The sequence below is a fragment of the Podarcis vaucheri genome (genome assembly GCF_965113315.1).
Source record: "Podarcis vaucheri genome assembly, chromosome: 15".
NCBI lineage: Eukaryota > Metazoa > Chordata > Lepidosauria > Squamata > Lacertidae > Podarcis > Podarcis vaucheri.
The window spans coordinates 9476827-9493287 of NC_138753.1; the positions used below are offsets into that span (position 1 = coordinate 9476827).

At 42.3% G+C, this 16461-nt stretch overlaps 1 protein-coding gene across 2 annotated transcripts in view; it reads left to right on the forward strand.

Annotated features, from left to right (window-relative positions):
• Positions 1-16461, forward strand: part of PAFAH1B1 (platelet activating factor acetylhydrolase 1b regulatory subunit 1) — a 63711-nt gene that overhangs the window by 34302 nt on the left and 12948 nt on the right. Inside the window, exons 3-6 of one of the 2 annotated variants that reach the window (XM_082201294.1) lie at positions 9249-9290; positions 10581-10665; positions 14071-14145; positions 15089-15295. In XM_082201294.1, the coding sequence (XP_082057420.1) occupies positions 9249-9290; positions 10581-10665; positions 14071-14145; positions 15089-15295 (409 nt within the window). The remainder of the gene's footprint in view (positions 1-9248; positions 9291-10580; positions 10666-14070; positions 14146-15088; positions 15296-16461) is intronic. The other variant, XM_082201295.1, reaches the window with a different exon arrangement.

The following is a 16461-nucleotide window of genomic DNA, read 5'->3' on the forward strand; positions in this document are numbered from 1 at the left end:
ACTCACGGGTAGTTGTTTAAAGTCCAATTGTCCACAGGACAAAGTCAACGCTTTCCGGCAACAGCAATGCAGCTTCACTCCATGAAAAGAGCAGTCGATTCGAAGCACCGCGCCGCTCACCCCACGTCGCTCCGGATCCCCGAAACCGGGTTTCCCCGCGAGTAGGGGAGGCGCAAAAGGTGCCAGCCGAATCCCACGTCCACAGGCTTCTCCCGCCTGTGGTTTTTAATGGGTCTCCGCCTCGCCGTGGTGGTCCAGACCCTGATTTCCACGAAGCGGATTCCTCCCGGAGGCGCTAACCCGGAAGTCTCAGCCCTCCAGATGTTTTGGGACTACAACTCCCATCAAACCTAGCTAACAGAACCAGTGGTCAGGGATGATGGGAGTTGTAGTCCCAAAAACATCTGGAGGGCCAAGTTTGCCTATGCCTGTTCTAACTTGAATACCAAATTTATCTTAAAAGCTTCAAAGTTATAAATGCAGGATTAAAATGACATCTAAAAAGCACAGGAAAGTAAGAAGGTCTTTCTTTACTTGCTGCTGAAAGGACAGTAAGAAAGGTGCCAGGTGGAACTTCTGTGGAGAGCGTACCACAACAGGGGTGCCACTACTGGAAAGACCTTGGGTGGGGAAAGCACCTGTTAGATAATATATGGAGGGAGATGTTTCTTAACGTTCCCAGTCCTGACCTGCGAAGGGCTTTACAGGTCAAAACCAGCTCTTCTCAGTTGGGCCTGAAAATGGGTAGGAACTGTTACAGTTTTCAAAGTACAGTGGTGCCCCGCAAGACGAATGCCTCGCAAGACGAAAAACTCGCTAGACGAAAGGGTTTTGCGGTTTTTGAGCTGCTTCGCAAGACGAATTTCCCTGTGGGCTTGCTTTGCAAGACGAAAACGTCTTGCGTTTTTTGCAAGTTTCCTTTTTCTTAACACCGTTAATACAGTTGCGACTTGACTTCGAGGAGCAACTCATAGAACGCGGTGTGGTAGCCTTTTTTGAGGTTTTTGGTGATTTTTGAAGCTTTTCCAAAACTTTTCTGACACCGTGCTTTGCAAGACGGAAAATTCGCTAGACGAAAAAACTCACGGAACGAATTAATTTCGTCTGGCGGGGCACCACTGTATGGCTATAATATACCCAGTCCCAGTCTGCAAAATATGGTTTCTATATTGCTAACAAAAGTTTGTGATAAGAATAAATAATTGTAATGCTCTCTTGAGGAAGGGTTTATTTTCCGTAAATGTACATCTATTGCAGTTGCTGGTGCACATATTTCTGTATTTGGGGGGGTTTTGGGCAGAGTTGGCTTGCATATTCCAAGGAGAGCATTTAGTGAGTAGAATATGTTTGAGTTCTATTAACTGAATAAGCAAGATAAGGATTCACTGAGGCTAAGAGCACTTGCTCACAAAGAGCACTGCTTTTCTCTTTGTGCATGAGTTGGGCGGTAGACAAAATTATTTGATACTCCTGTTAAGATACTTACAAGAACTTAACACTGTATGTTAAGCAAACCTCTAATGCTGGCAAGGTGACCTTTCAGCAGTATTTGAACAGTTAACTGGTCAGTTAATTGCTAACTGATCTGCTGACAAATATTGTCCAGCTTCAGCCAGCCAAGTAAATGCCAGGTCCCTTTCATTTAGGCCACAGTCTACCTTGACTGTCAGAGCACCATCTGTTAGAACAAGGGTGTCTCTTTTGTCCTCATCACTGCAGGGGTCAATATCTGATGCTTGCACTGACATGCATGCTAATCTCTGGAGCATGTGCCAGCATTGTGATGTCTGCTGCTGTTAAATTGACTTCTTGCTTTGCTCATTCTTGGTCACATGGTAGCTCAAAAACAACTGCAAATGGTTGGAATAAAGACTGTGTGTTCTGAAGTTTTAACTGCATAACATCTGCAAATAGGATGACAAATTATGTGACAAATGCTGAATTTATATCTCCACGATTGATTTCATTGATTAAAAACATCGTCTAGTAATGGTTCTGCTGGCAGTCATGAGGAGGAGCAGAACGCTATGCAGAGCCTGAAGCCTTGTACCCACACTTTCAACACTATCTCTGCAAGATTTTGTTTAAAAGGAGAAACAAAGTTCTGTGCCTTCCACAAATTAGTGTATTTTTACATCCACACCCACATACCTGTTTACAAGGGAAGGTGACTCCTAGCCTGCACAGTGCCTCTGATGACTACAGCATTTTAGTGAAGGTGTGGTTGAATAGCCTGCCCACACTTTTGCTTGTAACAGAAACTAAAATTGTTTTCAGGAGTTGAACTGGAGTCATGGCATGCAGGAGAATGAGGTGGGAGGAAATGCCACTTCTCATTGCTCTCCTGTGTGCTAAGTGTCTTCCAGGTAAAAGTTACCTGGGGTACCAGGGTACCAGGTACCAGGGATACCCTGTGGTATTAGTTTTTTGATTTCAGAGCATTTTTTAATACAGCGAAGCATTCAGAAATTGATCTGGCCGCAATCTGAAATGAAAATAGTCCATTCTGCCACTTCATTTTTGCTGCATGTAAAGAACAGGCATAACAGTTCGTTGCTGCATCTCTTTGGGCTGTGTTATGTTATCACAGTGTGTAAGTGCACGTGCTCCATAACTGCAGAACCCCTTACACTGCTCTTCCTGGGATTGGTGATGCTGTGTATCAAGGTTAACTTCTGTTTCCTGGTCTTTCGTTTTAAGAAATAGTGATTGCCTCCAAGCCTTGCAGAATTTAGTCAACCCTGCTGTGAGCAGATACAGATATAAGGTGGGATTTATTAGACCAATTCAGCAATGAGCACACCTTAGGCAAGCAGCTCCCCCATAGGCTCTTATTCCCCTTCCTGCAATTTGGGATGAGAGATAACCAGCCTATAGACTAGTCCAGTATTTTAAGGAATACTTGAAAATGTCTGTAAAGTACTTCCAACGTTTGATTTTGACCCTGTAAATCAGTGATGACCAAACTTGGCCCTCCAGCTGTTTTGGGACCACAATTCCCATCTTCCCTGACCGCTGGTTCTGTTTGGCAATCACCTCTGTAAATGAATATTATTATTCTAGCCCATGTCTGTTAACACTTGGCAATGAAAATGCCCCTGTAGACCAGCAACACCTGTGTGCAACTTGGTGATATAGCCAAAACAAGGACAACGAAGTCCCCAAAGTGACAGTCAAGGCTCCCTCATTTTTTAATTTTATTTTATTGAATGCATATCCCACCTTTTCTCCAAGGAGCTCAAGGTGGTATACACGGTTCTGGCACCCATTTAATCATCAAAACCAACCCTATGAGATAAGGTAAGGTAAGCTAAGAGGCAGTGACTGGTCCCCAAGGTCCCCAGTGAACTTTGTGGCCAAGTGGGTATTTGAACCCTGATCTCCAAAATCCTAATTTGATACTCTAACCCACTACACCACACTGGCTCTCAGAGTTAACAAGTTGGCTTGTTAGCCATTTATATATTTGAGAGATTCATTTTGTTCTTGTTCCATCTGGTATGGGTGGGGCTGCCTCAAATTAGCAGGTGTGACGTTGCAGAGCAACAACAAACACAAGGAACTTGTGCATCCTGTTACTGCGCAGCAAGGGTGCATCTGAAGATGTCAGGCCAGTGCAGTGCAGGTTTGGCTGACTTCCTCGTGTGCATGTTACTTGCATGACAGGAGGACACAGCTGTGAAGATGCTATTTGATTAATGTTCCTCTAACTTGTATATGATAAGTGAGTTGGTGGTTTTTTTGCAAGTCTGTTGGCACCCTCCTATGAACCTAGTTCAGGGGTCAGCAGACTTTGTCAGCAGGGGGCTGGCCCACTGTCCTTCAGATTTTGTGGGGAGCGGGACTATATTTTGAAGGGGAAAAAATTAACGAATTCCCATGCCCCACAAATAACCCAGAGATGCATTTTAAATAATAGGGCGCATTCTACTTGTGTAAAAACACGCTGATTCCCGGACTGTCCGTGGGCCGGATTTAGAAGGCAGTTAGGCCTGATCTGGCCCCTGGGCCTTAGTTTGCCTACCCATGACCTAGTCATTATAAAAAGCAATAGTAAATGAGTAGTAGAAAGGCCAATACTCGTGTTGTTTTAAACCAGAGGTTGCTAACCTGTGAGCCTCTGGATGTTGTTGGACTCCCAACCTCCAGCAAGATATTGGGAGTTGGGAGTCCAGCAACATATGAAGGGCCACAGTTTTCTTTCACCTGCTTTAAACCACAGCTTAGATTAGACTTATGCATCCTGTTAGATCTAAACCTGCCAAGCCAATGCAATGCAGTTCTTAAACTCTGAGTTGAAGTGAACCAGTAATGTTCTGGTGGTGCATGTTGTTCAATAGTCCCAGGGCTGCTGCTTCCCTGTTCTTTTCTTCAGTGCACCAGGGAGCAAGCAAACCAGAGGCTGGCTTGATGCTAAAGTGTGAGTCAGCACTCAGGGATTTTTCTCTCCTAACCATAATGTTAAACCAAGGTTTGTTCTTGGCTTGCTGTCATGGCTTGTTAGTAGTGCTGGTTCATGTCTAATGTCTCTGTGTTTTATTTCCTCCCTAGAAAAATGAAGAAAGGAGTGAAGCATGATTTGCTTGTTCATCTTAAAACATAGTTTAAAATAAACTAAGGTTTAATGTGATTGTGAATTGGGACACACACACCTCCATCACAGGGAAAGCCCAAAATTTTCAGTCCCTGCGAATGAGTTATATTTGTTCCACTGAATAATTAAACTAAGGGCCTTCATATATGGGGGGGGGGGAGAGAGAGAGAGAGAGAAAGAGAAAGCATGAGCAATTTAAAAAAAAGTAAATAAAGGGGGAAAACCAATTGTAGCGCAAATTGACTTTAAGAATGGGGATATTCTCATTCTCTCGTTGACATTTAGAGATGCAGATGCTTCATGATCTCTGCTCCATCCAACAAGGAGCAGATTCTGGGCCAGAAGGCACTCCCTTCCAACAGTTATTGTACTGGGACCTCTGTAGTAAATAGTCTTAGGTTCCAGGTGGCCTTAACTCTGGTGATGCATGTTAGCTTTGTTTGATTTATTTCAGGCCAATTTGAAGAGAGGTTCAATTGAACCATTCTCATCTTAGCTCCCTGCTTGTCCATTGTTCTTAAAACACCAGAGAAGAGAGTTTAAGCCAGCTTTGCAACTCTGCTAAAAGCTCTCTGAAGTGGAAAGGTTTTCATTCTGCCTTCAAAAGGCTGAAAGAAGTTGCCAAGGGAAATTCTTGGGGTAGGAAGTTCATAACTGCCATATCACTGCCAAGAAGCAACTAGATCAGCCTTCACCATCTTGGTGCCATTTGGGTGTTTCAGACTCCCAACAATCATTAGCCCCTGGCTGGAATGGCCAATGGCCACAGGTGATGAGTTGCAGTCAACAAAACATTTGGAAGGCACCAAGTGGGTGAATGCTGGTCTAGATCATATGACCACACACAGTACCTCAGATAGCAGGAACATTTGCAAAGGAGACTCTGGATGGTCCTAATGTATAGAGGAGTGTCTTGTAACCAGTTTTTTATTATTTATATGAAGTTGCTGGAAGCAGTCATTGAAGGATTTGGTTTGAGGTGTCAGAAAATAATGCTGATGACACCCAAGGTGTCATCCAAGGTGGTTACATTGAGTTAAGACCTAAATTACCTGGGACCCCTAAGGATTTGAAAGAGCTCATTCTCCCTTACCGATCTGTTCATCTCTTTAGATCGGCAAATGAGGCCTTCCCGTTGGTTCCTTTTTTGGATGAGATAGGAGGTCTGGGATCTGGGGCAGGGCTCTGAGTATATGCAACTCTCCACTGAGGTGCATGTTTCCATTTCGTATTTTAAACAAGAAGTAAGGACCTGACTCCTACCAATATTTCGGAGGGGAGTAGTAGGGCTTTGACAAGTTTTCCTATTTTTGTACTGTTTGTTTTTAAGATGTTGCTTTCTATGTTGTAATTTTGATTTTTTAAAATTAAATTCCTACTTGTTTTATTTTTATTTTTGCACCGTTCTGTGAATGTAGGGGTGTGTGACACACACAGAAATAAAGGCACAGCGTCTAAGTCTGCAAACACCCTTCTAATTGAAATGTGAAATCGACTTAAAAAGACGCACATTTTGGGAAGCAGCAGGGCAATGGCATGGCTATGAAATTTGAGAAGCAGTTTTATTACGTTTGGGTGGCTTGGCAATTTTTCTATCATTTTTAGCTCCAAAGAGCCTATGTCTAATCACAGTAGATCAGATAAGGAAGAACAAACTCTTGGTCTGGTAATCCAGCACCCTTTGTTCTCCTAATTATTTTGGATGATCAAAACTATCTGATCCAACTGCAAACACTTTCTAGTGGGGTGTGGGCCATTGGTCACGTTCCAGGGCCAGAATTTTGTCTGAGCATCTTGGCTGCTCTTCCTTGAAGAATTGAAGGGCTCCAGCCTGCTTGGTTGAGCATTCTCAGCATTCTTCCTCTGGGGTTCAGGGGACCGCACCAGGCTCGCCTCCTTCTGACCCCTCGCCACACAATCCTCAATGCTCTCCAACTTCCAGACGATCAACGCTAGAGACCTTCCAGTGAGAAGGCTTTGCTCACCAATCAAGCTTAACAATTGTCCAGTAAATAACTCCTCTGTTGCTCCAGGCAGATTAGTTAGCTTTTGAGATGTTATTTGAGTGGCGGTATGGGCTGTTACTCTGAGCTGCTTGGGTTGCTTTAATCTTTGTGGGCTTTCCTGTAGGTCTGTTTTTCTTTGAACCTTGTGATCTAAGGCCTTTTAGCTGTTTGGGGGGATCTTCCCATTCACTGTCTAACTGCTGGGGATTGGAACTATCTAGGGATTGTTTGTCACCGCCATGGAGATTATCTCCCTCCGCTGTTTGGACTTCCGAGCTTGTTCCTAGCCCATCATCAGTAGCCCCTTTGCTATTTTGGGAGTTATCCATTCCGAGAAGTCAGTCAAACTTAGTTGTTTAGATTTGGATCTGGTCAAGTAGCTTGGCACAGAACTGCTTTTTCTTGGGCATCAGGGCAGGGTCAAGACCCCCGGAACAATCCAAAACAATCCTCGTTACTTACAATTTGTTCGGTTTCTGAACTGGGGATGGAAAATTTTAGTCAGTAGACAAAACTGCAAGTCAGTCACAGAGGCAGGTTTCATCGGGCGTTCATTGTTGTGGTAAATCAGGTTGAGCGGTAAAACAATAAAACAATAAACTAAAAACAAGGAGAGGCGATGAGACAGCCAGTAAGACGTTAAAAATGTGAAATTAGAATCAGGAAGTAGCTAAAAACTACTTAAAAGCTTTATTGAAGGCAGGAGCTCTGCCTAGGCTGCTGTCTTGGCCACCATCTTGGAAAAGTCAGGACCATGCCATTTTTACTTTTGCGAATGAGTGGCCCCCTGTCTCCATTACTGAAGTTACAAGTTTAATTGATCAGATGAAAGCAGGAAAGGCTGCCAGCCCTGATGGTATTCCCTCTGAATTGATCAAAGCCAAGTCAGAGTGGTGGGCTCTGATACTAGCGGATCTATTCACTGTGATAGATAGAGCTGGTATCATGCCTAACTCATGGCAGCAATCTATAATTATCCCAATCTTTAAAAAGCGTGACAAAAAGCTGCCATCCAACTATCGGCCAATGTCTATTGTCAAACATTGGGAAATTGTGCGCTAAACATCTGCTAAATAAACTAACTACTTGGCTTGATGAAAATAACATCATAGGTCCAAGAGCATGCAGGGCTTAGGCCAGGGAAATCTCACTTAGCCGCTAAGTATATGCAGCTTCATAAAGAATGTCTTTATGTGGCCTTCCTAGATATCAAGGCTTCTTTGGACACTATTGACAGGGGGCTGTTATGGACCAAATTGGAGACAGTGGGCCTAGAACCTAGATTACTATACTTGATCAAAAAGCTTTATACAAAGAACACCTGTCATATAAGAACAACACCAGGGAATGTAATGACAGATCCTGTCATTATAAACAGAGGAGTAAAGCAGGGCTGTGAACTCGCTCCCTCTCTTTTTAATCTTTTTCTTAATGACCTCACTTCTTCACTAAAACAGGTGGATAACCCAAAACTCAATGCATCAAGCATCCCCATTCTCCTATACGCAGATGACATGGTTTTGCTTTTATGGGCAAGAATTGGCCTAAAACAATTGTTAAATTCCTGTATTGACTATCTGTCCAGAATGAAATTGTGCATGAACTTTGATAAAACCAAAATAATGGTTTTTGGGAATTCATGCAAGAGCTATAGCTGGGTACTTGGTGGAAAACCCATCCAGCAGGTATTTGAATTTAACTATCTGGGAATTACATTCCATCATAGGCTTCTATGGTCCTCGCACCGTGCAACGGCGGCGAATGCCAGTAAGATGTCTATGCAGGCCATAATGTGATTTTTCATAACAAGAGGTAATTCGCATATCCCCTCTGCCCTCAAGGTCCTCAACACCAAAATAATAGCTCAGTTGCTCTATGGAATTCCAGTCTGGCTGCCAGGGTTTACCCAACTGGTAGAACTAGTGCAGGCAGCTTTCCTTTTTAAGATTTTTGCTGTCCCACGTTGTGTACCCTATGCAGCCTTGTGTCTAGAGGGAGGTCAACACAAGGTAGAGACCGTTGCCTGGGCAAGATTTCTTCTATGTTGGTTAAACATCTACCCCACATTAGATAAAGATCCTTTCTTTGGTGGTCTTGTCAGACCCCTTTCTTTCCCCAGGGCTACAACAGTTTAACATAAAGATACAGCACCTTGGACTGTCAATGGAACTTTTGTGATCGATGCCTCCACCATCTGCTAAGGCTATAATAAAAACTAGGTTGTGGGACATTGAATGCCAGGAACTAACAGCAGCAGCAGAGAAAACATGTTCCCCTCTTTACTTTCAGCTTTCTTGGGCACATGAAACTAATTATAATTATCTTGAATTTCTGCTTATCCCTCAAGAAAGAAGGGCATTTTTGATGGCCAGGTTTAATTCAAACCCATCAAACCTCCTTTGGGGTGGGTTCTCGGGAATGGAGGAAGTAGAAAGAATTTGCCCCTGTGAAGATCACCTGATGGAAACTCTTACTCACATGGTTCTTAAATGTAAACTATATGCTGATCTCCGCCAGCAGTTTCTAGAACAACGCTGCATTCCCAAATGGAAACCAGAGTTGGAGGTCATACATTTTCTATTACTGGGGAATGATCAGGAGCTCACCAAATTAGTGGCTAAATATCTTTATTTGGTTTTTTGTCGCAGAAACACATTGCAGACGCCTGATCTCCCCGGAGACCTAGAGATGTAATGTTAGATTTTTTTTGCCTCTTTTCATTTGACAAATGAAGGGGAGGTGGTAATTCTGTATTGATTTACTATGGATGTTTGTATGTGATGCCAATAAAAGGTTTGATGATGAGACAAAAAAAAGAAAGAAAAGAAATAAAAGATATGGGAGGGAATGTTGCTTCAGATATTAATGCTAAGTAAGACTTTTAGGGTCAAAGCCAGCATTTAAAATTGAAGATGGAAACAGGTAACCAACATAGATCTCTTGGGGTGTTGTGTGGTCCTTGCAGAGTGTACCAGTTACAAATACAGATGCTGGCATTTTTGACCTGTTGAAGCTTTTGAATTCTCTTCAAATGCAGATTTGCACAGAGTGCATTAGAGTGATAGGGCATGTATCCCTTATCAAGGCAAGGGTACAGCTGGCACACTTTGTGAAGAAGAAGGCACTCTGGGCCACAGCCACCTCTTAGGAATCCTAGAGAAGCCCCATTCTGTGGATCAGCAGTTCAAGGATGCATATGCCACTGTCCAGGTCCTGTTCACTAATTACTTGATCAAAAAATCCTACATTCCCCACCACTCCTGTCACACCTGGGTTGAGTTTCAGTTTATTGTTTCTCAGCCAGCTCATTACTGGTTCCAAGTAATGATTCAGGGTTTCCACTGCCGCAGTGGGATTTAAGAAAAAGGAGAAGCATAATTGAATTTCATCAGCACACTGATGATGGTAAACTCCAGATCCTTGGACAACCACCTCCAGTTAGCAACGTCTAGATATTTGAGTAATAGGAAAAGCCCCTGGGATTATTTGCATTGGTCAGAAGAGGATGTTCTATCTCCCCTGCCCCCTGGCACAACAGTAGAAAACTCACCTAACCACAAGGGAACCGCAGCAAATTTTCCCATTCCTATTAGGTGGTCCAAGATTATACCATGGTCTATAAAGCATCTGAGAAGCTAAGGCAAAACAACAAGAATGCTTTTCCCAATCAGTGTCCTGGCAGTAGATAACTATTATCCTACAGCACGTGAAGAACCTTTTTTTTAATACTACAACAAGTATGGAGGGAAGTTATAAGGACCACCAGAAAGTTCAATAAACCATTGTGCACAATATCCAAAAGAGAACTAGCCATTAGTTCAAAGAAAAAGGGAAGGAGGTATTCTTTTACTTGTTCTTTTACTTGTTCCAGTCAAGCATGTTTGGGTACATAGCTTTGTGGATGGGAGGGGGAGAGAAATTTCTACAGAATTAATTATAAAAAGAATATTAATTAAAGACCTAAATCTCACTTCATTTAGAAATCGAGCGATAGCAGATTACCTTCGTTCTAATGGCTATGAAGAGGCATACTCTGTTTTTAAAAAGGAAGCAGAGCTTGATGTGGTGAGTACAGACTTCGTATTCTTTGTGTGATGCTCCTGATTAACCTTTCTGTCATATATGCAGTAACTTTCCAAATAGAGGTAATGGAATGGAATGCTCACAAATCTCTGCAATTAACCTGAATGGTTACTTAAGCTTCTACTATCAGTGACTGTTAAGTTAACCAAGTTTGTGGAATTGTTAATTTTCCACCTATCTTTACTTGAGGTCTGTACATTGAGAATGCAAGGCAAATGGACCAAGATATTCACTACTAGCCACAATAGCCATGTTCCACCTACACTGTCAGGCACTGTTGCCTCTGAATTCCAGGTGCTGGGAATCACAGGTGGGCAGAGTGCTGTTGCGCTCAGGTCCTGCTTGCATGCTTTCCACAGGCATCTTGTTGGTCACAGAGAATAGGATGCTGGACTAGGTGGGGCATTGCCTGAACAAAGAAGCTCTTACAATGTTCACATGTCTATAAACCTTTGCACCATGTCACATTGTCCTTGAAACTAAAAAGCATGAAGGATATCTATCCTATCACATTGTAATTATTAACTTCACATGGCCTATCTCATTAAAAGAAAACCCATTCCTTAATCCAAGTCTATAGCCTTTAACTGTTCTAGAAAGGACCTGGTTGATCACCTTTAATTGGGGAATTCCTCTGGAATAGTTCTAGCTATGTGTAACGTATATAATACATTTCAAAATCAACATGTTTTACACTTGCAGCAAAAACTAAAGGCTCCAATAATAAACTCAGATTTGGGAGAGGTTAAAATGGGTACTATAAATTTCTTCAGTGGCAACTCCAGCCATATTTCATCACATACAGGCCAAAATATCACATGGACATAGAAACCTTACCAAAGGACTGTGGAAAATGCAAGAGCAGTCCTGTATAGGAATTCTCTTTCTAACAGAAGTTTTTATACCATCTGCAGGTCTTGTTTTCAGATTATTTAGGATTTCTAAACAATTCCATCTTGGTATAATATTTAGGTGCGCTTTTAAGCACATTTCTTGTGAGACAGTGTTGTTTAGCACTTACTTGATTCTGCTTCTTGCAAAGCCTTGCCTGAACTGCCATGGCCTTGCTAGTAATGTGTCATTTGCTACCAGTTTATCCTCACCTCATCTGTACTTTCCTGTCTTCCTCTTCCATGTTTTATCCTGCTGACCTTATTTGAATAATACAGGCTTTCGGTAGAAACAGCAGTGCTGCTTCTGTGTTCCATGCTCCCTACAACAACAAGCATGCAGTTTATACTACCTAAATGTTAAGTGATGGCGTTTAGGCTTTCTTTGTAACGGAAGTGTATGTCTACCAGCCTTAAGGCATTTGACCCAACTCTTTTTGAAATAATTGAAACTCCTAATTCAGCTCTTACTTTGTAGGTTTTGAAGGAGGAATAGCTATCTTGGTGTGATCTATAAATACTGTGCTATTTCTTCAGATCATATAAGCGACTCTGACTCTGAACCATTTAAATATATGCTAATCTCCTAAGTACCCTTTAGGCCGACCAATCATGCTGTAAAAGCGTAGAATTTTGTCTGCCTTAACCAAAGTACCCACTTGAGGCCCTACATTTCATTTCCCCAAATCTCATTCAAATAAAGTCCTGGTTGTAATCTCATTGTACGCGTAATTGAAAATGGGGCTTGATGAAAGGAGTGCTGGCATACCCGTCAACCTCATTAAAAACTCTTTCCCCCAAAAGGTAAGAAAAGAAGGAGGACCTGGATATGCAAAGCAGCCTTGTTATACAGCAGTCATTAGGGAGATGTGTTTCACTTCCTTATGAGAGAGCTGTGTAGTGAAGCTGTGGGAGTATGAATTAGGCAGAACTCTTAATGAACTAAAAGACCCCAAAACCCAAGCACCAGTGAATTGGAATCTTATCCGTGCAACTGCTTCAGGGGCTACATTTGGCTCCAGCACAAATTAGTTCCACAAATAACCCCAAATTCCCCCAAGCACAGAGGGTGGTAATGCCTCCACTGTGGCCTCTTAACCAAGAAGATAATCCAATTACCAGTTCTGACGTTCTGCTATTCTCCTGCCTTTTACAATCTCCAGTATTGCTGGACTCTCTGAGACCCCAGAACTTCAACATTGCATATAGCATCTGTTTGCACTTCCTTTGATTTTTTAGATTAACCTCTTCCCTTAATTTATAGGGCACACAACTTGTAATAATAATAATAATAATAATAATAATAATAATAATAATAATAATAATAATATTAATAATAATAATAATAATAAAATTTGTAGTTGTGGGGGAGCTGCTGCACTTTAACCAGTGCCACTCCCCTTGACATTCATTTCTCAGCTGGGCTGTGGTTTCTGGCCATGCCTTTGTTGAACACCCTGACTCCACAGATAATCAGAATGGTGGCAGACCAGAGAGGAGGGTGTGATTTTTTGGTTTTCATAAACTCTTGAGAACTTCCTGTAAGCAATAAGTTATTTCCCTGAAGAAATAATGTAAGGAGGGAAACTTGCTCAGGATGCTTCACCGGATAGTTCAGTGCTTGTGTCTGCTTTGTGCTCTTGGTTGATGTTGGATCATGCATATCCTGAGGATTGTGCCTCTTAACACAAACCTGTTCATCAAGGTCATCCACTGATGATTACAGCAGTGGCTTCCTGGCAGAGTAATTGGCAGAATGTATGTGAGCATGGCACTGGCTGCCACAAGATGGACCCAAGCTTAGGGGATCAGACAGATTCATGGAGGAAGATGAGCTTATTAGGCACAATTAAGAAGCAGAACCTGTACATTTACTGGTACTGTGCCACAGAATACTGATTGCTGGGGAGCAACAAAACATGGAGGGTTATTGCTTTCATTCCCTGCTTGTTCCTTCCCAAAGACATCTGCTTGGCCACTTGTGGGACAATGAAGTTAGACAGTTCTGGAAAATGTGTATCAACCCATCATTCCCATTAAACCACCACACTTGCAAGGGTGGCAGTTCATTGTGGCCACATTAAACAATTCACATGGTCCAAAGGGGGGGAAAGACCCCCCCCCAAAGCACAGAAGCACTCATGAAAGCAGATGGAAGGAGCTTTCCCCCCCAAATAGCTAGTCCCTTTGGCTTTTAATCTGGATGTGTTTTATCTCTGGCTTCATACATGTTTGCATCAAGCAATATATAAAGGTTTGTAGGGTTCCTTGATAAGCCCCGCAACTCCATGCCTTCAATTTCTAAGACAATAGAAAATGCTATTCTTATTTTTATTTAAAAGCTGGCAAAATATTGCTCTGTTTGATGTTCTTAATTTGGGGAGAAAATGCTGCTAAGCAGGACTGATGGCATTGCAGGGGGGTTGGGCTAGATGACCATGAGGGTTCCTTCCAGTCCTACAATTTATGTGTTCACAACAATTGTCTTGATCTTCAGAATGAAGAGTTAGATAAGAAGTATGCTGGACTCTTGGAAAAGAAATGGACATCAGTTATAAGATTACAAAAGAAGGTAAGTACAAGGCTCAGTTGGTATATTGCTGGCAACACTGCTGCAGTGCTTTTAAAAGAAGTATGCAAAACAACGTATCCGGTTGGAAGTCCATACTATGATAACCGGTTTTATAATTTTTGACCTGACAATGTATTGCAAATCATGATTTATGTCTGTGTGTGCTATGCAAGAATCAAAGTGTGTGAAAAATCGTGAAGTCAGCCAATGCCTCCACATAGCTCCATTCTTATTTCAGACATTGTGATATATCAGTATATCATGATGTTTAGCTGGTGATATATTACAAAGTTGAACACCAGTATCACCCAACTCTAGTCTCCTAATTCCTCTAAATGTGCCCACTGGTCTCAAGGCTTGGAGGTATGTAGGAGATAGGATCCAGCTGAAGCCTTGGCAGGTTTTTGCTTTAAACAAACACAAGCAGCATTGTTAAAGGTAATCGTAGCAAGGATATTTGATGCAAAATGCAGGAAAGAGAAAAATTCTGGCCGATAAGGAAGGAATGACAGAGCAGTAGACTTGCACTCATATCTAAGGAAACAAAGTTCAGGTAAAGTAAAAATGATGACAAACACATTTTCTCAAAGCTAAAATGAGCTAAGGAGGGTTGGATTGATTTCAAGATAACCAGGCAGATATTTTCCTGTGGCTCTCAGGTTTTGTTCGGTTCCTTTTAGCTGTTACAGCTTGTACTTGGAGATAATTTGAGAGCTGTGTGGCACAGTTCCAGGACTGCTGTAGATTTGGTGATGGTCAATGTGTGTTGGTCCTTCAGGACTTGCAAGGTCTTATTTCAGACATTGTGATATATCAGTATATCATGATGTTTAGCTGGTGATATATCACAAAGTTGAACACCAGGTATCACCTTTTGTTTGTCTTACACTTTTGTTTGTTCTCTCCACTCCTCTCTCCCTGCCCTCTCTCCAAAACCATTTAGGTTATGGAATTGGAATCCAAACTAAATGAAGCTAAGGAAGAATTTACTTCAGGTGGACCACTTGGTCAGAAGCGAGACCCTAAAGAATGGATCCCTCGTCCTCCAGAAAAGTATGCGTTGAGTGGACACAGGAGTCCTGTCACAAGAGTAATTTTCCATCCAGTTTTCAGTGTTATGGTTTCTGCTTCAGAGGATGCCACAATAAAGGTAAGACGCTTCTATAAACCTGGTCTGTCTGTGCACCTCAAGGGGATGCTGCAGGCTATTGACACAGGAGGTGTGAGCTGATCAGAATTGGGATATGGCTCCCATTGTGCTTTTTGGACTGTATTAGCCTAATTTTTTTTTAATGTTTTTTTGGCAAAATGGCATTCTGTGTTTGTGGTCACCCATAGAAATGTAGAGGCTTCAGTTAATACACAGCCTGGTGGTTTGCCTCCTGAAGCTGGCATGGGTTGATGTACTATTCTCACCCACTCTTCGAAGCCTGCGTTTGTTTGCTGCAGGCACACTCCTGGGCACAATATAATGTACAATCTTAAACAGCTTAGGATTCTTCAAGTATGCCTCTTATGGTATTGTAGTATTGTGGCCCTTAGTAAGAACACATGATGAGTATGTTGATAGTAGTTTCCAGTCTTTGGGACTCATTCATGTGGAAGCTTGCTGGAGCCTGAATCTCGTTATAGCTTCATTCTCAATGAGGTGGTCAACCTGTTATCTTCGCTCTGAGGCTTCACTTTGGGCCATAACCATTGCTCTTCTATACACAACACAGATTCCCTTCACAAAGGGCTAGGCTTCCCCCTGACATGCTAGCTTTCTGTAGGCAGGGATAATGGTGGTGATTATTGTATGGAGGAGCATTCAGTCACTGAACTGCTAGAACACAGGTTGGTCACCTTGGTGGTCACCATATTTCGTTGGTGGAAGAATTTTTGCTTAGAACAAGGGTCCTCATACTTTCTACCCAGGGCCCACTTGGGATGGCTAAAAAACTCAGGCCCACTAGTCAAAATTGGGGTGCTGGGGGCAGAACCAGTTATAAAAGTGTGGCAGATTGAAGCAGAGTTTGGCACAATCAGCTGGCAAATACTAGCATAACTTTCTTCTGATATTAATGCATCATTGGAAGTAGCTAAATGCTTTGCCACAGCATTTTCCTTGTGGCAGGTTGAGTTCTATAGCTCAACTTTCCTCAAGCTAAGTGCAGACATTTGTTCTTGGAGGCATTGTGATTCAGCCTCCCTATTTCAGGCAGCGTTTGCTCATCTAGTGTCTTTAATTGGAGACAGCTTTTCTTCTATATTTTTTTGTTCCCACCCCCACATGCCTCTCATAAGTATTTTAGCCCAGCTCCTGTAATGTCTTTC